Raw genomic sequence first — 22446 nt, forward strand, 5'->3', positions numbered from 1 at the left:
ATCTTTCCTGAATCTGGTAATTTAAATATAAGAGATGAGATTTGATCAGAACAACTGAGATGTTACATGAGAAACTGATTTTTTGAGAGCAGTTTCAAAACACTTTGTCTTCTAAAAATCTTTTTTATAATACGTTGAAAAAAACCCCAAAATATATCTCTGGCTTTCTTACAAATTAAAGAGCATTATTGGCCTTTTTGATTCAGCTAGAAATAATTAATGTTTATTTGGCTAAATACCCGACTTATCTAAGTGGTATTTTTAACAAAACAATTCATATAGGTAGTCAACCACAGGAAAAGATCCTGGCTAAAGAAATAAGCATCGATTTAACAAATTTAAAAACAAAATTAAAAAATCACTAGCATGAATGAAATACATTATAAAACACCAGAATATCATTTTCTGAGGATGTCCCAAGATGGATGCCCTTTATGCATTGGAAAGATTATCATAGATAAGGGGTTAGACTATACAATTCAAGAAGTTGGGCAAAATATGCTGGCTAGTCTGAGCAGTCTTCTCTGGACTGAAATGCTTATACAATTTTTCCACATTCACCCTTCCCTGGAAAGGCTGGAATAGATGAAATCAGCTTTTGTTTAGGAGCAATCAGTCTTAACCTGCTCCATATGGCCCCTGCCAGTGCTCTTTGTAGCAGCACTTGTGCTGAGCAACCAAACCACGCTTTCTTCAGAAGAGTCATTAAAAATCTCTCATTCTTCCAGTTCAGTGCTCTCCAACAAGTATAGGTACTTTCTTTAGCATTGAATTTAATACAGTGAGGATTTTCCATTAGCTGAGCTGAAAAAACCCAGACATTTTGGTAGATGATAATGTCTTCCATGTATCTAAATTAAAATCACTTAAACAAATGGATTCTCTATTTAATGTAGCATTAGTTCAAAAAAGCACGTGAAACAGGATTAGTATTCAGTAGACTTCTTATTTTATTGTATAAAAGTAATTACCTTTTAAATACTATCCAAATTAACATTTTAATATTCCTCTAGGCTTATACATTTTAAAAGCATAATATAACTTGGTACCTAATACAGAAGAACCCTATTTCCTTTTCTACTAAATTAGTCTGCTGTATAAATTTAAATAATTTGCAATGTAAGTGGCAGCAATTCTTTTTCTTACAAATAAACTCATATTACAACAAAAGATATTCAATGTTTTCAGCACAGACTAATTAGAACGTGAAGAGCTTAATTTCATCATATTTGTATTTCTTGGTAAGTTATTTGGGGAAAAGAGTGTCTTAGGTTACCCATCTTTATGTTTTACCAGACCTTGTCAAGGTAAAATATATGACCTAAAATGGAGCTCCATCTCAATCCTCCAGTGAATTTTGCATATTAAAAGTCCCAGCTGGCTGAAATAATACATAGAATTCACTTTTATCTTTTAAAATTGAACTAATCTGACTGTTTACATAGTATATGTAGATATTATTTTTGTGCTTCCATGTAACTTTTATCAGTGTATATTGTGATAATAAGAAACTTTTTTCTTTTATCACTGAATTTATTTTTTGCTCAGGTCTGAAACAAGTTAATCACTAAATTAATCATAATTCAGTAAGAACTTGACAGAATAGTCAAGGGGACAGCTAGGAAAAGGCTTTAAGTTTGTAGAATGAAAAAATATTAATCTGGAAAAAAAAAAGATGATAAAGGAAGTGCAGGAGAAATAGAATAAAGGTGTAAGGCTTGTCCAGCAAATATGTCAGTGGTCTGTTAATCACAAGAGTATGTGGGGAAAAGACAGGGTCAGGTGGATAGTGAAAGATCAAGAGGTATGCAATTTTTTTAAGTAATTTATTATGGTAACTGATAAATGCAATGGTAACTACCACAGGGCAGCCCTGTGAAGATGCAAACTGCTCACAGTTTTTAGTGACAGGGCTAGAGAGGCATTGTCTGCAGATCCAGAAGAGTGGTTCAGAGCCTTGCTCCTGGCATCATCCACTCTGCTGTCATTGAATCCACAGCCTGACCCTTGGATTGTCCCAGGATGAGGCAGGTCCCTGTGCTGCCCTTGTCATGGGGGCTACAGGAGCTACTGACAGCTCAGCTCCTTATCCCACCAGGCTGTCTCATCTCCTGGCCTCTTTTGATCAGCCCTATTTCTTTCCTAATCCTCTAAAATATTGTGTGCATTATTTGCTGGTATTTGCACTTAGCCTTGGGTCTCTCTCCTAGCTGCCGTGTGAGTTTGTGCATTGGTTTGAGAGGTGACAGACCTGAGAGTCACAGCAGGAAAAAAATGAGCCTCCTCTCCTATGGCAAAGTATCAGAACTGTGTGGTTCCTCGTGCTCTCTATGTTGTTTGTGTCTGAAAGACCCTGGGTGAAAAACTTTTTGTGGTAGAACTGCAGCTTTATAGGTCTGTGATGCCACAGCCTGTCCTAAGATAACCTGGTAATTTCTGTGAGATTCTGTAATAGGTAGTGAAATAAACAAATGCTTATCAGGTAGTAATAGATTCATTACCTTGTTTTCATGAGCAAGTACCATCCTAAAATACAAGGGACATAAGTGTGTGTGTGTGTCTTTTATATATATATATATGCATAGATATATCTGCCTAGAGCTGTAGCTCCCTAGCAGCCAAAAGCTCTTTCTGACTCATTTGCCTTCTATTAAGTTCCTCTTAAAACCCACATTTTCCCTTATGCTTAAAATAATGACATTAAAAACCTCAAAAATTTTCACAGAAAAAATTTTATGGGTAGCTATTTATTATTTATTTTTTTTAATCCTTTAAAATATTCATATAACGTATAATTTTTCCATTTCACTTCAAGTTAAGGTCTTGACATAGCATCATGAACAAGGAAAATGACAGCCTAATTCACCAAAGTAAAATTGTTTTGTTGCCTTTGTGAAATGGACATGCAGCTGAGACCATAAAGCTTGAAAATGAGTTTCAGAGTATGGCCACGTTTGGGGTTTTTTTAAAAAGTAAACCCCTCCCCTACTTTCCCCCCCTTTTTTTTCTTGTTACTTTTGTGAAACTATCATCTCCCTTTCTCACTAGGTTCAGTTACAATATTATCTGTCAATGTAGTTTTGCCTGCAGCTGAGTTCCTCTGAATGTATTCTCATAAATGCCACCAGAACTGGTCCACTGGCCACTGCCAATAACTGCCCCTTTTGCTGCTAAATACTTCAGGCTGACCAAGTAAAAAGCATTTCTGTGTCATTCCCTTTGGAAAATGAAATAAACTGTGCAACTCATTTTGTTTCAGATGTGGAGTTCACAGTGAGTAGTTCTATCATTAAGATACTGAAATGAGCCTTGCTGACCGAGTGAAATGAAAATCTGCCCCTCTGGTGCTCTCATGTAACCACAGGAGTCATCTCAGGGTGTCAGGATCGTGGGGAGAATAAGGATTAGGCTCTCTGTTCTAGGTTTTACATATTGATTTCCTTCCTATGCTGATTCCTTGCCAATAAGAAATTAATTGGCCTGTTCAGGTATGTCTGACTCCTCATTTAGGAAGCTACGGTGAACTTTTATATTGAAATAAACAAAGGAAATTGAAGCCCCAATGGCACATGTAGCCACTGGATGATTTACCAGCAGCTTTTTGGTTAAACTGCAAGGATTAAATTATCACAAATCCCACAGCTATGGAAATAAGGCAAGTGCTCATTGAGATGTACCTTTGAAGACAGACTTTGGGAATGGGATAGGCTTCTGCTTTGTGCATTGTATAACCGTGCATGGTTTACAAACTCTGAAGGGAGATGAATATGAGAAGCTCAAAAAATCAAAACTAAACAAAAAAATGTTAAAAGCTATGCTTAAAGAATAATACCTTGAATCCATTTTCCTTGGGAAAAATGGTCATTTATACTCGCCTATTTATTTTTTGTCAAGCCAAAGGGGTCTGTTTTAATTATAGCAAACCGTTGGCAGAAATAACACTAAAACACATTTTCAAAAAAAAAAAATTATTTCTCTCTCTAGTTAGCCGGTAAGAAAAAAAGCAAAGTGCTGTGGAAATTCTCCAGCCTTTTATACATATTTGAATTGAAATGACAGCAATTTATAAATTGGAGGTAATGGAAATTACATTAAAACAAAGCAATCATATTTGTAAATTAGCTGTGGTGTAATACATGTGCATTCTACTTTTGTCCCTTAACTTTTATCACTGCGTAACTGAAAGCAGCTTTTCACAAAAGTTTGGGAGAACCAACCATACGTATGTAGCAAGTGACAGACATTTACTTAATACAACAGAAATCTTTAACAAAAATTGGTCTTTTATTGTTGTAATTTTCAATCCCATTGGAGGTGTATAGCATCTCTTTAACACAAGCTCTGAAAGCATCCACAGAGACAGCATTTGCCTGAAAAACTCGCTTTTTTAGTACAGCAAAATACATTCAGTATCACTGACAATCCCTGAATATGAATACCAATGCTGGGATCCACAAGCATGGTAAACATACAAATGTTCTGCTATGTAGTTAAATGTGGTGGAAATCTGTACAAGGCTTTATCTTTGAGTTATAGTGTCATTCCCTCCACCCCATGTCAAACTTATTGCTGAAATTATTTGGCTTTCTCAGGCAGGAAGATATTTTCATTTGCTTGTAACAGCATTTTCCTCCATAACAAACAAGATGCGAGTACTTCCAATAGAAATGTATCTAATATAATGTATTGAGCTCATGGAATATTTTTAGCACACTCCCATCAAAGGAAGATGAAGTACATTTTACAAATCTATCCAGTTCTTCAGAAGCCAGTTCTTCATTTTTCTTCTCCCTGGTCTGGCTTGACTTTTTCTGGCTACTTTGAAGCACAATTGGTCATGACTCTTTTTCCCTGGAGAAATCAGAACTTCTCCTGTTGTTAAAAAAGTGGATGAATTAGATGAGAAATATCCTGGAGCAACTAAAAGCTCTGACCAAATATACCACTGAAATAAATGGAAACATTTCTCAAGAGGCAATTAGATCATGTCTATTGAGATAATTCTGTAAAATCCCACACAAATGAGGAAGCTGGGGGAAACTGGAGAATTCTGGGGGCTTTTGGTCCTTTGTACTCATTGGCCTAGTTTCTGACCACTTTAGTTTTGGAGAAATCCAGCAAAATTTGGAAATTTCTAGCTTGGGTGGCCAGGCTCGGCCAGGATGAGTGGCCACAAACAGAGGCCATTTTCCAGGGGAAATAGAAGTCATTTCCCCAGGGTCTGGGCATCAGATGAAAGCTGGTGTTTTGGGTAGTTGGGAGAAGTGAGGAAGTTCTCAGTCTGTTTTACACAGTTTAGTGGCAAAAGCCCTAAATTCCTTCACTAAATATAGGTGATTTTATTGAGAGCCTTGCATCTGGTGCAGCCTTCCAGCTTCTGGTGGCAGCACAAACCTCCATGTGCCAGCACTCATGGAGACCTCGTGAGAGAGAGAGAGAGAGAGAGAGAAAGGAGCCAGAGCAGTAATGAAGGCTTCTGCCTTGCTTCCATAAAACTGCCTGTAGACAAAGAATTTCTGCAAAACCTTTGCATGGAATATACAAATTCCTGCCTCTCTCCTCAAGCTGGGCAAAGGGGAGAGCACTCTTGTACAGCAGGCAGGCTGAAATGCTGTACCACAAACATCTGCAGGGTTCCAGGGCATCCCTCTGCAGTCCTGCAGCAAGCTGCTCTTCCGTCTTGTTATAGCCTCCCTCTTCAAACCACGGAACTATTCACATCTCTAACAGTTTCAGGAGCAGGCACTTTTACAGACAAACCTGCATTCTCACTTATTTCAAATATTTTATTACATTAAAATACATCCTAGTAAAAAATATCCAGATTAAAGGAAGGCTGGTAATCATGTCCAAGTTCAAAACTAGATATAAAGAAAAAACAAAGACATTTTAAATTCTAGGCAATAGTAGATTTTCTTTTAATGCCAGAATAAAATTCTGGATTTTATATAATTTTCCCTAGAGAATATTGTTTCTCTCTTTCATGGGCTGACAGGAGACTATTTCACAAAGAACATATTAATATTTTTTAAAAAAATTGTTATTTTGCAGCATTAACTTTATGTGCATAATTGAACTTCTGATTTTTTTTTCTTGTAATGACAAGTGAAAGGTCCTTAGCATGATTTTCACTTGCTGCATTTACTGCTTTCTTTGAAGACAGAAAAAAAAATTATGGATTTGTCAGCTTTTGCAACTATTTTTGGGAACTGAATGTTGATTTAATTTGCCTTATTTTGTAATGCAACCATCTTCAGGATGGTAGATTTGACTGAGGAATCCCTGTTGCTTTTACACAGACCTGGTTAGTTTAGCCAAAGATGCCAAGTTTTCTGAGGCCATAATGAGTTTATCCAGATGCATTCTTTTATGTTTTTCCATGCTTCAAAAGAGATTTTTCGAAAGGGCTGAACTAAGAATATTTCAGTGGCTTGCTTTCTTTTCTCTTGCAAAAGGTAAAAATAAGTATACTGTAAACACGATTTCCTGGAACTAGCAAGACCACACAACTGCTGAATTAATGAAATATCGTTGATTTTGACTGAGTAGATAGAAAACTAAATGCAACATATTTATTCAATCTGGTATGTTGGTTTATAAAACTGGATGAACTCTTCTGGAAACTTTGATACATTTGTATGCTTTTTTTTTTTCTGAAGTAACTCAACTAGTTCTATCCGAAAGATTGCAAAAAAGAGAAATTGTCATTTCAATCAGTAAAGTTACAATGTTACGGAAATCATCAAAATATTACCCTCAGCAATCACCATATATTAATATCTTCTCAAGGTAGCTCAATGGGGGATTTTTAGCTTGCAGCACTGAGAAATGAATCTGGGAATCATAAGCATCTTTTCAGTTTTCAGCAAATAAAAGCCATTCTGTCCTTTTGGAACCATCCCTATGTGAGAAGGGATTCAGTGAAAGAGCAGAGCAGCTGAATTTTGGGTGTGGGCAATGACAGGCTCATTTGGCAAAAGTTTAGGAACTGGATATAGAAAATATAATTCACTTCAGCTTCATGCTGAACCCACTCTTTAGGGGTGATAACAACCTTAGAAGATTTAAAACCATAAAGAGGGACCGAAGTTTGTATTTCTTGCAAATTTTAAAGATTATTTTTCTGATTCAATTTTTCTCAAGCTATTTTTAAATTTACTTGCTTTAGCCCTTCTCTTAAAAAAAAAAAAAATCTAGTCCTTGCAATCCCTGCCTCATCAGCGTTTGAAACAAGAGGTCTTCTATTCCAGGATAAGAATAATTTTGCATATTAAAACCATTCCCCAATTCTCTTAATTTTTTCCTTTCTCTGTGTTATCCTGAGAAACATTTTAAAAGACAGGAATTACTTCTTAAGCAAACTGTGAGGAGGATTTGATGACACATTGTTCTTGCACTTTCTTTGAGAATACTGTAATTTAAATAGGGTTTTTTCCTGAAAGATGAGAAAAATAATATGAAAATTTAATAGCTAGGGAAAGCACAAAAACCAATGGCATTGCTTCCAACTCTTTCCAGCTCTGCAACTGCAGCATCTTGATCAGTAATCCAAAAACTTCATTCAGTAATGTTCTTTAAATTGTGCTACACTGCTTGGAGCAATGGCTGCCTGGAAATCTGTTTTCCTGCCGGGGAGAAGGGGCAAAAGAGTGAGTGGATTTTATCAGCATTACTTATAGTATTAATTTGATCCATAATTCCCTTCTTTTTCTCATTGCCATAGATTTATTTGCTACTCCTTGACACATCTTTCTGCAGGTGGTGCTAGCTCTGAACAGAGCATGCAAAACACTGTTTTTCATTTTATGAAACTGAAATGTGAAGCAATAGAGGCATAATAATAATAATAATATTATCATCAAGTCACATGTGTTACTACTCTGCTGTTTCTATCACTCCCCAGTCTGGCTGCTGCTGAACAGAGGAGTTTTTCAAGTGCCAGTGCTGTGTTACAGTGTGAGATGTGCGGGCTGGGAGCTGGTGGGAGCTGGGGAAAGTGTCAGGAGTGAGGCTCCCACCACAGACAGTCTCCCTCTCAAAAGCTGTGCTAAGCAGGCAGGGGGGTACAATTCTCACTTTCTCCTTCTTCACTTGGGCAGTGTAATGCTGGCCTGCCTGTGCTCTGGCTGGCTCCTGGAGTCTTTTATTTAGGTTTTTTCCACAACCCCATCTATTTGATTCACCCTTCTGGCTTTCCTCTGGAAACACGTGGAGGATCACACAGACCAAGAGCACAGTCTCTTCCTGGATTTGCTACAAGCACATGTTGACATGATCTTCTCATTCACCCATTTTTGTATTACCCCCTTGTCAGATCTGTAGTGAATTATGTAAGTGAAAAAAAAAATGCTACTGCTGCAGTTAGATATTGTGATGCAGTTCAATTTATTTATCTTTTAAAAAAGGGAAATGTCCTGTTCACAAACACAAACAATCATATCCTTCTTGTTCTTCTTAAAGCTTCTTTCCATTAGAATTCTCTCTGCAAACTTTCTCTTCTTCTCAACTTCTTTTTGTGCTTGGGCAATGGGACATTCTTCTAATCTTCTCAACTTTTCCCCTCAAATACAGCTCCATCTAAAAATAACTTCCATTTGTCTATATTTTAATTTAGGTGTATGAAGAAACTTTCTTGGGTTTTGGAGTTTTTTTCTTTGGTTTTTCTTTTCTTCCCAAACACATCCAGAGATCAAATATGGATGTTTATTTCCAAAAACTTCAAGGATTGGTATAAACACCATAACAACTCTTATTCCTTCCTGGGCTCTCATTACCTGAAACAGATGGTAGAGGAAAGCTGGACTCCTGCAGGATGTTTTCCCAGAGGAAAGCAACTGCCTTTAGTGACAGCTGGGCAAATGTCAATTTCTGACTTACAAGACACATATTCCATTAAAAAAAAAGGAGGAAAAGGAAAAAAAGGAGGAAACACAGCTTCTCAGGCTTTCCTTCAGAATAAAAACACTGAAACTTCTGTCCAGAATTCTAAAATCACCTTCAAAGTTTTACAGTCCCACTTGGAATCTTCTCAGATACATCTATTTGTATATTCCCATGTATGTCCTTATACAGGAAAAAAAATTAAAAAAATTTACAGGAGGACTTGAAAACATCTCATTTATGCTGGAAACAAACAAACAAACAAGCTACTCTGATAAGTAATAAAGAAACAACAATCGTTTCATGTTTAATATGGAAAATATGCTTGAGTTAACTCTGTACTCCAGAGCCTTTGGATCTTCTGGGCCCAAATCTCTTCTTGTCCCTGTGCATAATATTGGAACATTGAAAAGAAATAGGACTGTCCCAAATCAGTTTGAAACTTCTTTAGAAAACTGTTTTGAAGCTGGAATACAGCCTCTTACTCTACAATTCTTTTCTGAAAACGAGGCCAAAATGTTCTCCCTTCTGCAGTGTAGGAATGCATCTAAAATTGCTTTAGCATGTTTCAGTTTGCACGGCTCAGCACATCAGCCTTGGCCATGTGCCAGCCGGAGGCTCGAGGGTTTGCAGTGACATCTGTGTGCTTGGAGCAAGGGGCCTGGCACTGACTGCCCCCTGCTCGGCCCAAAGGAGCACCACTGAGCTCAGTGAAGTCATTTTGCCTTCAGACTCGAGAAAGCAGGGACAGAAGTTAGCCCAAAGTGGGACTTGGTGCTGAGGCAATTTGATAATGAACGTCTTCTCACTGATGTCCCAGTATCTGAAAAAGCAGATCAAGTTCTGCAGCTTGAAGTCTTTGTTCAGTTATGTACCCTCATCCTCTGCTTCAGTTGGAACACAGTGTGCAGTGCAAACTTGGGCCAAAGAACTCATCTTGATCTTATGAGTTGTTTTATTATTATTTTAAGCTATTATAATAGCTCTTACAATAATAGAGATAATATATTATATTATCTTATTTTATCTTATAATATCTTATATCTATCTTATAATAGATCTTACAAAATCACTGCATGTTATATTAATACATTATTAGCAATATATTAATATAACAAATATTATTAATTATAATTTTTTTTAAAAATATTGTTAAACTATTTGGCCCTGCTACATTGACAGAAGAGATCTGTTACCAAAGTCAGGAGAAGTACAATCACATACTTGGACAAACTGCAATGATGGTAGAAAAAGCTAGAACCAGAAAAGTAAATTATCTTTATTCGTACACACGGCAAGGCTTTAAATCACTTTAAGCACAAGTGATGATTAAAATCAGTTTTTAAGGATAAAGTCCAGATGTCTCTGAAGTTATAAGGTCTTATGTTTGTTTTTTCTTTGCTGACTTCAGAAGAGAAAGAAGTCCCAGAAAGTAGAAGAGCTTTCAAATAGACAGTAAATTAACTACTGAAGTGGAACGAGGACTAGCCATACATCACAGAAATTACTTGTGCACAGACAGGCTCCATCTAGATTAGAGAAGTGCTCAGCTGAGAAAGCCAAGAGAATTAAAGAATGAAGAGATGGACAAAGACCAGACAGCTCCTGAAATAAACTGCAGTCAGACACATTTTTTGTGTTAGAAATACAGTACAAGATTACCTGGTGTGGTTTGCACAGCAGCACTGCAGCTAACTGTGCTGCAGGGCTGTAAGCAGCAGCAGATGCTGGTCCATGTGACTTTAGTCAAACTCTTTTAATCACATTGGAAATGTAACATATTCTTTCAGTGCCAGAGTTACTGTGCAAAGGCAATATTGAATTTCACAACATAGTTCATTTCCAGGCAATCCAGTAAATTAATGTTTAATGAACATATGGGGTTTTATAATAAAGAATATTTCTAAGGAATAGAAGTTATTTGATTCAGCTTCTTCTTTAATGACTTATTTTTGTAATACTGAAGTGGAAGAAAATTAACTTTTCACCATTCTCAGGCCTTTATTACAGCAAAGAATCTCTGGGACACAAGGTGCATCCAACATTCAGACCTACTAAACATTTTTTGGGCCAAACAAATGGGTTAGTCCAACTTTGCTTTTTCCTCACTTACAGGTCAAACATCCTGTACTACATTTCACTTCCATCCTTTTTTATATACCTCTTACACACAAATTCTTTAGATGGTGTTCTTGTTTTTCCAGGCTGGTGGGCTCTACCTTGTTTCCTGATGACTGTATTAACTGTGCTCAACTAGTTCTTCCTACAACACTTCTTTCAAACCTGTGGGGGAAAAGCCAATGTGATAAAACAACAAATGATCACAGTAGAGGATGAGTGACCTTACAGAACGAATTCTGGCTTTTCTGCAAGCTTCAGAGCCTCGTGCATGCCTGCGGCTGAGAGCTTGCGGTTGATGTTCCTGTATCTGCACTGCAGCAGGTTGCGGTAGGTTGTCCTCAGGTCCCGGTTAAAGAAGGCATAGATAAAAGGGTTAATGAGAGAGTTTGCATAGCCCAGCCACAGAAATGTTCTCTCCACCCAGAGTGGGATGCAGCTGCACGCTGTACCACAGATGAAGGGCCTTGCAGTTGAGAGGAGGAAAAAGGGCAGCCAGCAGACTGTGAAAGCCCCAACAATAATCCCAAGGGTGGTGGCAGCTTTCTGTTCTCTTTTAAAGATGGAAATGTTTTTCTTGTCATGCTTTAGGAGTCGTGAAAAATTAGTACATTCTTCAGATTCCTTGTGCAGTTTTACAAGTCCGTTCACAGAAATCCCTTCCATTTCTTCCAGACGGGGAAAACCAGTAAACTTGTGTTTAGCAGCACTCCTCCTGGCAGCTTTATAAATCTGATAGTACATGAAAAGCATCACTGACATTGGAATATAAAATGCAACTGCTGTGGAGTAAATGGTGTAGCCAAAGTCCTGACTGATGAGACAAACCTTTTCGTCATTCACGTTCTGGGCCCAGCCGAAGAGCGGGGGTAGGGTGATTGAGGCAGACAAGAGCCAGACACACAGGATCATCTTGGCCATACACTTCCCATTCTGCCTTACAGGGTACGTAAGGGGTCTCGTGATTCCCAGGTACCTGGAAGGATAACACAGGGTTACTACAGAGGGCAGGAGTTAACTGTTAGAAGTTATTCACTTATTCTGCCCTAGACCAAAATCTTTGGCTAAGTTTTCCAATTTCATAATTTTCAATCTTCTCTTTGCATGTACTTCCAACTTGTAAATTCATGCGTCTTTCATGTTAAAATTTATAATGTTTGTATTCTATATAAAAGGTCTTTTATTCCAGAAGGAAAACCCCCACTGGCCTTAACAGGCAGTGATTTCTATGAATTTGTTAAATTTTCATGCACATAAAGAACATTTCAGCTTTTAAGGAAATTCTGAAACCTAAATTATTTTGCTACCTTAAGAAACCTTGGAGTATTGAAGAATGCTCATTCCACAAAGTCTGTCACTTTTTGTATTGGGTGGATGGTTATAACAAGCAAGCATTCATCTTCACTCTTCTTATGTATTCAAAAATTAGGAAGAGCCCTGCCACTAAGCTGAGATGATGAGCTGTCTTTCTTTCCTCCATGTTTCAGGCAAGAACAGCAAACTGTGAACTTATGCCAAAAGTAGACTATTTCAGTACTAAAATAATTCTTTTTATCATCACTTAATTAGAAAGAAAATATATTTATTCAAGGTCCAAACTTTTCCTGTACATAGTAAAAATCTGTCCCAGTTCAAGGAGACCTGGGGAAGAAAACACAGTTTTACAGACATGAAAAATGTTTTTAATAGGTCAATTTTTCATAGAAAAAAATTACATCTGTTGACAACTTTTGTATTTCCTAATTTGTGGTATTTTAAACTAAGTATCTTTATCTAATTACAGAAGTATTACAATGGCTCTATATAACTGGATAAGAATATCCTAAGTTTGAATTTACTTTCAATTGTAGAAAATTTCTGCATTTCCTCTCTAACAATGGGAATTTTCTCTTAGATGGAATCATATGTCTTTATTTAGACCTAAGATTTTTCATTTCAATTTTGGCTTCTGCTCAACTAGAACTTACCTATCAGTTACTATTAACTTCTCAAACTGTTCTTTTTCACTTCCTCCGTAAGGATTTAGAGAAAATCAGTGTGATTTGTTATTATTTGTAAAAGGAACTATTTCAAATCAAGTTCCTGAATAATGTTTTGGTTTCAAGAGCTACCAGTGTTTACTCATATAGTGAAAGCTGTGGATTGTTACAAACAAGAACTATAGCAATGTGATTTAAAATATTTTTGCGGAGCATGTTTTCTCTGTCTATTCACTTTGCAGAACAAACATGAGATTTGCCTGGCTTTGTGGAATGCATTGTTAATTTTACTGCAGTGCAGCAGATCATGGCCAGTGCTCTTTATACAAGCACATGGATATGCCAGAGTTATGGAAGTAAAAGCAACATCATTTATTGATCTGTTCTGATGAGTATCAACAATCCTGTTCAACCATGTCATTGGTTTGATGTCACTGTTGTGACAAGTGTTACACAAAGGACAGACTGGCTTATTGTGCCCTATTCTTGACAGGGTGCACAAGTAAATTACAGCAGGTCAGTGTTTTGCCAGTGAATCTGCGCCTGGAGGGGTCATGAGCAAGGAATTCTTGTTGGAATTGTCTGGGATCAGAGCAGTGCAGTCCATGGACCTTGCTGCTAAAAAGGGCGGCTTCTTGTGCCCCTCAGCATCAGCCACTGGCCCAGCATCGTGCAGAGACCATGGAGATTTCTGTGTTATAGCACCATGGCCAAAACCATCCTCACTCCCAAGGAGCCAAGGGTTTTCCAAGGTGCTCCAAGATATGGAAGAGAGGAATTAGTGCAGTGAAACTTCAGTTTAACTAATTAAAGTATATATCACACTGCTTTAAGCAATGCAACTGCAGCAAGGGTGAGCTCTCAGCTGCAGACTTTCAGGGACAAGAGTGGCCTAGCCTTAAAATTTGTCTACGAATAGCCCAGTTTAGGTACCAAACAGTTAAACACATCCTTTGTGTGCAAAGACTTCTCGTCATTTACAGTGTGTTGTTTTCAAAAAAATTCTTATCTTCCTTCCTGAAGTATGTACTCCTATAGCTATTACCCAACTGGTCACTAAAAATAACAATTTTAGGGTGAACTTTGTTATGTAGCTAAAAACGTTAAGCTAGATTTCTGTAAAAATCAGATCTGTGGGCTGCATATTCTGAGTGCCTAGTGATGCATTCTCATGCACCAGAATATAACAAAAAGAATTCATGAAAGCATAAGTATACTGAAAAGAATGAAAATTCATTAGTTTTGCCCTGGCATCACTTTTTTTGGAGTGTATCTTTTCTTCAGAAATGCTATTTGAAATTAAAATATGTTAATTAGCATAAAAATACACCAGCATCTCTTCTGCCTTATTCATTTTGCTAAATGTAGTATGATAGGGGGAAAGAAGTCAGCAGGCACAAATGAAGGAATGTTATCTTTTAATCTCTCTATATGAAATCCATTACCCTTGAAAACTCATTTGCAACGTCAAAATAATGTAAATCACTACTGTTGTCTAATACACTAGAGAGTGTTCAGGGCTTAATAGATTCATGAACTTCAAAAATATTGTCAAATTCAGTGGGAAAATATGCTTTTTAATGCTTAATCTTAAACTAGTACTTTAATAAAAAATACTTAGAGTAAACCAGCTGAACTTAATATATTCAAGTGTAAGTAACACCTTGAGGTCTTATTACTGGGAAAGATTGAAGTCAGAGTCCCTAAAAAGCCCATTTAATGTGTCTCAACTATCCCCCACATGAAAGAAGTGTCTGAGACTTGTTATTCTAAGATTTGCTTCTTTCACATGCCACAGATGTTCATTTTGATCTTGGTGGAGAAGAAACTGTGCCTGGCTTCTCACTTTTAAAAGAAGGGCAATGCTGTTTTGTATTCTTCCTGCTCTGAATGTCTTGACTCAGTGGTTCTGCCAGACAGGGCATCTCTCCATGTTACACCCAGCACAGTGAGGTCTGTATCTGGGTTACTCCCCAAAGGCAGATGAATGGCCTTTATTTCTTCTAAGTTGGTCATGGCATTTTCCATTCAGCACTGCCTGCTGCTGCATGCAGAACACTGAAGTGCAGGATGCTGTTACAGCCCTACACGAGGCACAACACGCACAGCAGTCACGTTCTGCTGCCACTCCAAAGATGCTGGGTGAGTGGAAAACACTGAGAAGGAAGAACATGGCACTGCTGTCTAATGGATACAGCAAAAAAGGGTGATGTGAACACTTTTCTGCTGCATCGCATATGTGGAAAACAGACCCTTGCTTGGAGAGCTCAAAGTAAACAGGAGAGACCAAAAAAGACAGCAAATTGTGAAGGGCAGAGTAAACTTCTTGTTAAATGCATGTGTATGAACACATGAGCACATCCCTGCTCTGGGTTGGTCTCATGATTTCTTCAGTGTCCCTTCTTCCCCACTGGGGGTTCTGCTGCAGTCCCATTCAGGTGTGAGGCATACACACTGTGCCCAGCTCTGGGGAGGAAAAATTACCCCCTCCTCTTTGTGGAGCTCTGGTCAAACCTGGAAAGGGGTAGAGAATTCCCTCCTTTCAGCCATTGTACTCAATTGCCATTTGCCACACACAATGAACACCAACAATGGAAAAGGTAAATGAACAAATCCTTTCCTTTTGCTTCACAAAAAACTGATTCCCTGTTATATAGAATTCTTTACAGTATCTCTAAATTGTTAGCATTTAATGATAATAAACTGTCACAGACAATTCAATGTAAAACCATTATAACTATATAGGTCTGTTCCTGAGACAATTCAGTTTGTGAGCTTTTCCATTCTCCCTTTTCTGCTATCAATCCATTACAATGACCACAGAGAATAGTTTTTATCCTACAGGGCTAAAAAAAAAATCCTATGATCACATAGGCAGATGGGTCTAGTCCTCACACCTTTCGAAATATCCAGGAAACAACCTGAGACTTAACAGCTACATTGACTTAAACAATAGAATGAAAATATTAACAGGATGGTCCAATTTGTTATCATGTGTCCTAAATCCTTCTTTCTTAGCTCCATTATATGGCTAAAAGATAAAGAGTAAAAGGACTTGCCTGTCACTGTGAGCAAATTCATAGAGCAATAGAAAACTGTACAGTTAAAAGAATTAATACAATTTTGAAGCTTCCTGCCCAATTCAGTAATAAACTGAATGCATTCTGACATCAGCATCACTTGTGCACCTGTTGTACACACATGTAATTCCTTTGTTTCTGGTCTCCATGCACTTTATAGACAGCTAGAATTCCAGTCTAGTTAGCCCACATTTATGTCTCAGAATTCACTGACTTGATCTAACAGATTCCAGAATCAAATTAGATCTTTCACTGTCTGACTATGCTTTTATGAAGCAGATTGGATTGCAATGGAATAAGACTAGAAACATTACACTGGAGATGATACAGGTGGGTATTACAGCTATTTCTGCCAGGAATCACAACATATTTTGTTATCACTTACCATTTGATTAGGAGTTGTGCTTAATATGATGTTTTGTCAGTTCTCCTATTGTTGTATTTTAAGAGGCATAAAACTGCTTTATTCCAAAGACACAACAATGCTTCCTCCTTTGCTGCTCTGTTTCTCTAGCACAGAAGCTTTCTGTGTCTTCAGTACATATCTCCATGCAGGATTTCTTTGCAAACCCACATCTACAGACTCCCATCCTGTATTTCACCTGCAATAGTAACTTATTCTGAAGAATTGTGCTGATCTACTGGCTTTCCTTCATTGGCTATGATTCTCTCATAATTTTTCATAATTTTTTTTTCTATTTGGTTCAGCTCAACATTGAGAGACTCTTCACAAGAACAGGAGCAAAATGCAATTCCTAAAATCTATCCAGCATTGAAAAATATTCTCTCTAGTATAGTAATAGAGCTAGATAATTTTTTTCCTTTCCTTCAAATGTAAATGTAACAAGTTGAAACAAATACCAAATCTTTCTGTTACGGCTGTGTCAAAACACCTAGAAAATACGGTTTTCTTTTCAAAGATGATGTGTTTACACAATGCAAGAGATGCCCTGTCTCTCAGACTTCCTTTTAAATAAAACAAAGTATACAAACTGATCAGGAAAATACTATTCCCACCATACTTAAGTAATTGAGACAGAAGTAAAAGAACAGAAGCATAGAAAGGCCTAAATGGGGGACACGAGAATTGCAGTGCACAGCTATGGTGCTATAATGTGACAATTATCTTCTTTATTATTCTACAACAGTACTTTACCTTTCTGCAATACAGACTGGCCTCATAATCACTTCATGATCACTGCCAGTTTATTTCCTGGGAAGAGGCGGATATTTCAGAGGCAGCAAAATACTTTTCTCCTTAGCAGAAATGTTCAAAATTATTAATTTATATGCATATATGAAACCATTCAGAATATGAATTGGGTCACTTTAAAACCTAAACAAAACATCATGCAATGGTAGAGTGAGACAGCAGAACTAACAAAATCAAAACACAGTGGAGAGAAAAAATACTTTGATTAGTTCTGTGTTCTTTGTAGTTAAATGTTGCATCATTCCTATGCTGTGAATTAGTACAGTTTAAAAAAGTCTTAGCACAGTGGTCAGCATCCACATCTCAAATGCTAGAAATCCTAGAAAGCTCTGCTTCATCCTTCCCAGTTGATGGTGAATCAACAAATATAGAAGATCTCAAATGTATGTTTTGATATCTATTCTTCTAGATGCTTATGCTTCACATTTCATAAAATTTCAACATTATTGTAACTGAAATGGTGATATGTTAATTTTGTTATTTGAAAAAATGAGAATGAAACACTGGTTTTGCGTTCAGTAAGGTTAACACTTTACATTATTCCTCTTTTTCTTCTTAATTCCCCTCTTTCCTCTCCCTTCTTACATTATTCTTCTTTTTCTTCTTAAGGCTAACACTTTAAATTATTCCCCTTTGTCTTCTTAATTTCTTCTTAATGAAATGTATTTTCTTAAATTCTTTTTATAATTGAATGACCTTCATTTCCACTGCTATAGTGGGCACATATTTAATTTATTCTACATAGTAAATGTTCTGACTTGATTTTTCTTTTTCTCAAAAATCGTTGTAGGGGGTTATTTTTGATGAATTCAAGAAGTGTAGGCTTTCCTGGCAGTGGGGGAGGATTAAGTCAATCAAAATTAAATAACTTCATTCTAAAGGAATGCAATTTGCATAGTAGAAGGTTGCTTTCTCCTCTCATATATTTCTTTTAGTTGCTCTGTGCTTTCCTGGGCTTTCTTCCTTTCATATTGTATAACTTTACAGCTTCATATTTTTCTTATTAATTTTAGCTCATTTTTATTTCACCTTCTTGCTGTCTCATTTCTCTTTCTCTGTTAGCTCTGTATTTTTCCTTCTTCATTTTTGCCTACTAATGTTAGACATCCACCCCATAGACAGGGGGATGCATTCTGTTCTCTTTCTAAGAAATACACAACACCCATCCTGCCAGAACACGTGTAACATCTTTCCACTCAACTTCTATTACCTTACTTGTAATTCTGAAACCATATTACTCTTTATTTTCAGACCTTGGCAAATTTCTTCCACCTGCCCTCACCCTTTGCCTTTCATTTTCACCCTGCATGCCTGTCAAAGCATTTATTACCTGTCACATCTTGTTCTCAGCTCCATGACAAACCAGTTCTTTAGCCTTTCATTTTCCACTGCAAATTATACATTGCTTGGAAGGAAAAGTCCCAAAACGTAGTTGCTGATGTTTACTTTGCAACACTACCTGAATGTTAGATAATGTGTGTTTCCTACCCAATATTTTAGAACTACCCTTATAAATATTCTAAATTATAGACTAAATGCTTTTATTAACTCTCTTTGAAGAGAATTGTACCTGTATATTTTCCTTTTTCTGCCATCACGGGTGATATTAATGTAGGAGATATAAGGAGGGAGGTGGATTTCAGCCTGTTTAATCCTTCACCAGCCTCCTGGAAACCAGATACATTTGAAAACTGAAAAGGTTTTGGACACAAATTATTTAGAATTAAGTTTCATTCTGTAATGGAAGACTTACTATTTTTAATTTTTTTAAAAATGTCTGAACTCCAGCTTTGTAGGTTTCATCATCACTTGTTTCCTGTATACAAGTGTGATTTGCTTACTGAGTGCCACAAGATTAATTATATACAGAGCTCAAAAGTGCTTTTCACCCCACTTCTTGAAAGATAATCTGTAACACTTCAAAAGCTCTCCAAATCCAGGCAAGTCACACAATGGAAGAATCATTTTTCTTTACACTGTTCAACAATGTGGAAGGATGAGGGAAAATAAAAAATAACTTCATGCTTTTCTAAAAGAAAAAAAAACTGTGTCAGGGACATACTACTCACTTCTGCCTTTTCACACACACAACACACCCCCTCCCCTCCCAGATTTGCAAGATCCTTTATTTAATGCAGATATATTTATTTTTGTGGAATGAGTGAGAGTCAAAATGTTTTTCCTAATTTTTTTTCTACGTAAAAAGTTATATTAATCAAAATGTAGAACAAAGTATGATTTACAATACATACAAGTAGCATTTGAGGAATATTCCCTAGAGAAAGACTTCTCAGGCTTTTTAAGAAATATCTAATTTACTGAAAATTTCTTCAGGAAATTCATCATAGTACACACAAGCTGCTTCACAAGTGCAGGAGCTTGTGAATCCAGGTTCATACCCTGTGGTATCATTCAGAATAGTTGTTAAGTCATTTTATCAATCAGGAAGAAAAAGGAAAATTGAAACATCTTCAAAAATGGCAGTTTTTTGCTGTCTTCAGTAAGGGGATTTATATCAGAAAACACTATTTCTATCACAATTCACATTTCAACTTATTCTACATTAAGACCCTTTTTATTATCCCAAAATATTGTAGACCCATAGAAACAAATGCAGTGCATTTGCATCATGTCAACTGTTATACCTGAGTATCTAATTACGTGGGTTTTTACATTCATTTTTATCTTTTTGTGTATGATGAAGTATTTCATTTTATTAAGTTATTACAACATGCCTGGCCTCTTTTTGAGAGGGCAGAGAAGATATTTAACCTTCTGGTACTATCTGGGAGACTAAGATAGGAAAAACTCTCTTCTAGAAAAAGAATTAAAGAGGAATTGCATTCGTGTTTATTTCTGTCTGGTTGTGATGCAATGTTCATTTGCAATTGAACACGCAGGAAAATAGGTTGGAAAATGCCAGGAAAGAGGTTTTATCTCATATGGCTTTTTGTATGTTAGAGGAGAACTGGGTGACTCTGAAAAGGGAAAATGGATCTGAATAAATGATGTGGCATGACTGGAGGGAGGTGGTGCTGTCAGGGAGCCTGAGGAGCAGCAGAGGCCGAAAGCTACAGGGGAAGGATGAGGCTTGACTTGAAATTTTGCTCAATAGTGTTACAGGGGATGTAAAGATCCCTTTAAAGGTCTGGTTTCTTGAAGCACCAGCTCAGATGAAATCCCTACTCTTTTCAGCAGAGGCAGTTTCTGAATAAACAAAAATAAAAATGGAAAGGAATACGTTTTCCAGATAGGAACTGGAAAATTTTCCTTTTGTATTCTCCCCATCTCAACCCTCCTGTCCCTCACACCCAGGGGAATGGTCAGAGAATGTGTGGAGGCTCGATTTCAGAGCCATGAAAAACTGTCTTTTGTTTTTTAATCCATGACTACCATAAAGCAGAAATGGCTGAGGTGATTTTCTCCAACTTCACTACATGAGTCACGCTTGGATTGATACTAAACATCAGCTTAAAAGGAATTATTTTGAAAGTTATAATAGTGTTTCAAAATGAAAGCCTCCCACAACTTTAACTAGAAAATCATGACTGATGTCTTCAGTACAATTAAATTAAACATTTCAGAAATTTCCATAGTATAAGTGATGAATGAAAAGAAAAACCACAGCCCACTGAACTGCTAATACCAGTATATTAAAACAAAGTATCCTCAGGGAATAGCTATTTCAGTGTGCTGATATTACGTCCCTTCTCTTCCTTCCTTGAATACAAACAGTTTAAACATAATGTCTCCAGATAAAGCACTTAAGGAACAACCCCCTCTAGAATACTTCTTCCCTCCTCCCCCTTCTTCTTTTCCTCTCTCTGAATAGACAGGAGAAATGCTGGAAAGACCAAGTCCAAATTCTTCTCTTTGCTTCTTCATGACAGTAATTCTGCAAGAGCCCTAAGGAACACTTGTACAATCATTATGGGTGAACCTCAGTACAGACCCCCATCAGTACTTGGACATTTTTGGTTTTGTCCATAGTTGTATTGGCCTGAAGGCAGATCTGATTTATTTTTTTTTTAAATCACACAAAAGTTTTGCTGTATTCCACTGGATCAGGTACATGAAAATTATAAATGTTGACCTCAAGCTTTACTTGTTTGCCCAAGCTTGGCCTGACAAAAAATAAACTGTATCAATAAAGTGTTTTAGATGCACAGGAAATCCCAAGTCTAAAGCAGGTTGCATCAAGAATATTCTTTCAAAATCTTTGGGATATAGGAAGCATCTTGTATAGTGTTTATCTGGCTGGTTTTTAAAGATGCACACTGGAGTTGCTTCCCCTACAGTTAGAAAATAATTCCTCTCTTCCTAGTATGAATAAGTCTTAACACAGGAAAAATCATACCCAGTTTTGGAACAGAGGCTGTGCGCTGGAGAGAGCACAGCATGAGGGGAAGCTATCAAGGAAGGAAGGCAGGAGGTTAGATCAAATTGTGAGTGTACAGTTCAAGAACCTTTTAGAAAACTGCTGCTCACAGTCCTTTTACTTCAGTGACCTATCATTAATAAGGTGATTCCTCCCCTGTAACTTATATAAACAGTGATTTTGTGTAATATCTTGCTATTTTAGCAGTATATTTTCTGCTCAGTATGTGGTACAGAATGAGGTTATCATGTCTTATCATCTTTCATGCCAATGAATGTTAAGGTTCACTGTAGCTACCACACTTCTCAACCCTATGTCATTTATTTCCTTAGCACTCCTTTTAACCAACATTTCACTTACAGCATGTTTAAACACCCAGTCTCGAGTTCTCCCTTCATGTGTAATTCTCTTGCCTGCTGTCATTTTCCTCATAAAATGTCTCATTAATTAATATTTTGGAATTCAGTATCAATAAATAAATTGGTCAGGTTGAGCTCTCCTATATATAGGGGAAATATAACATTTTCAGGAATTTAATATTACTTTATGATTATTTCTTCCCTTTGCAGTCATTCAGAATCCCTAAATACAGAGCCCCAGGTGACCTTTAACTGAAGGAGAAGGCCAAAGGAGAGAAAGATGTAGTAATGAGAAGTAACTGCAGCAAAACCCAAACTGCAGTCAGTAAAAATCTATGTTCAGCCTTTCCCAACCTCAGTATTTAGTCCTTCATTAGTCATAATATTTATTCATTTTTGCCAGCAGCCTTTGGAATGAAGAAAGTAATGGCCAAGTGGA

General features: G+C 37.0%; 1 protein-coding gene and 1 long non-coding RNA gene across 3 annotated transcripts in view; one reads left to right on the forward strand and one right to left on the reverse strand.

The window, feature by feature from the left end:
- The window catches only part of LOC135306596 (uncharacterized), a 70299-nt gene extending 58827 nt beyond the window's left edge, over nucleotides 1-11472 (forward strand). The window contains exon 2 of the long non-coding RNA XR_010367393.1: nucleotides 11085-11472. This is a non-coding gene — a long non-coding RNA (uncharacterized LOC135306596). The remainder of the gene's footprint in view (nucleotides 1-11084) is intronic.
- Nucleotides 4264-22446, reverse strand: part of HTR7 (5-hydroxytryptamine receptor 7) — a 29735-nt gene continuing 11552 nt past the window's right edge. The window contains exons 2-3 of one of the 2 annotated variants that reach the window (XR_010367385.1): nucleotides 8077-11974; nucleotides 4264-4872 (exon numbers count right to left, since the gene is read on the reverse strand). Coding sequence is in view for 1 of the 2 variants with exons in the window: in XM_064430837.1 (XP_064286907.1) it covers nucleotides 4836-4872; nucleotides 11228-11974 (784 nt within the window). In the remaining variant the exon portion in view is untranslated. The remainder of the gene's footprint in view (nucleotides 4873-8076; nucleotides 11975-22446) is intronic. The other variant, XM_064430837.1, reaches the window with a different exon arrangement.

The sequence above is a fragment of the Passer domesticus genome, chromosome 8 (genome assembly GCF_036417665.1).
Source record: "Passer domesticus isolate bPasDom1 chromosome 8, bPasDom1.hap1, whole genome shotgun sequence".
Classification (NCBI taxonomy): domain Eukaryota; kingdom Metazoa; phylum Chordata; class Aves; order Passeriformes; family Passeridae; genus Passer; species Passer domesticus.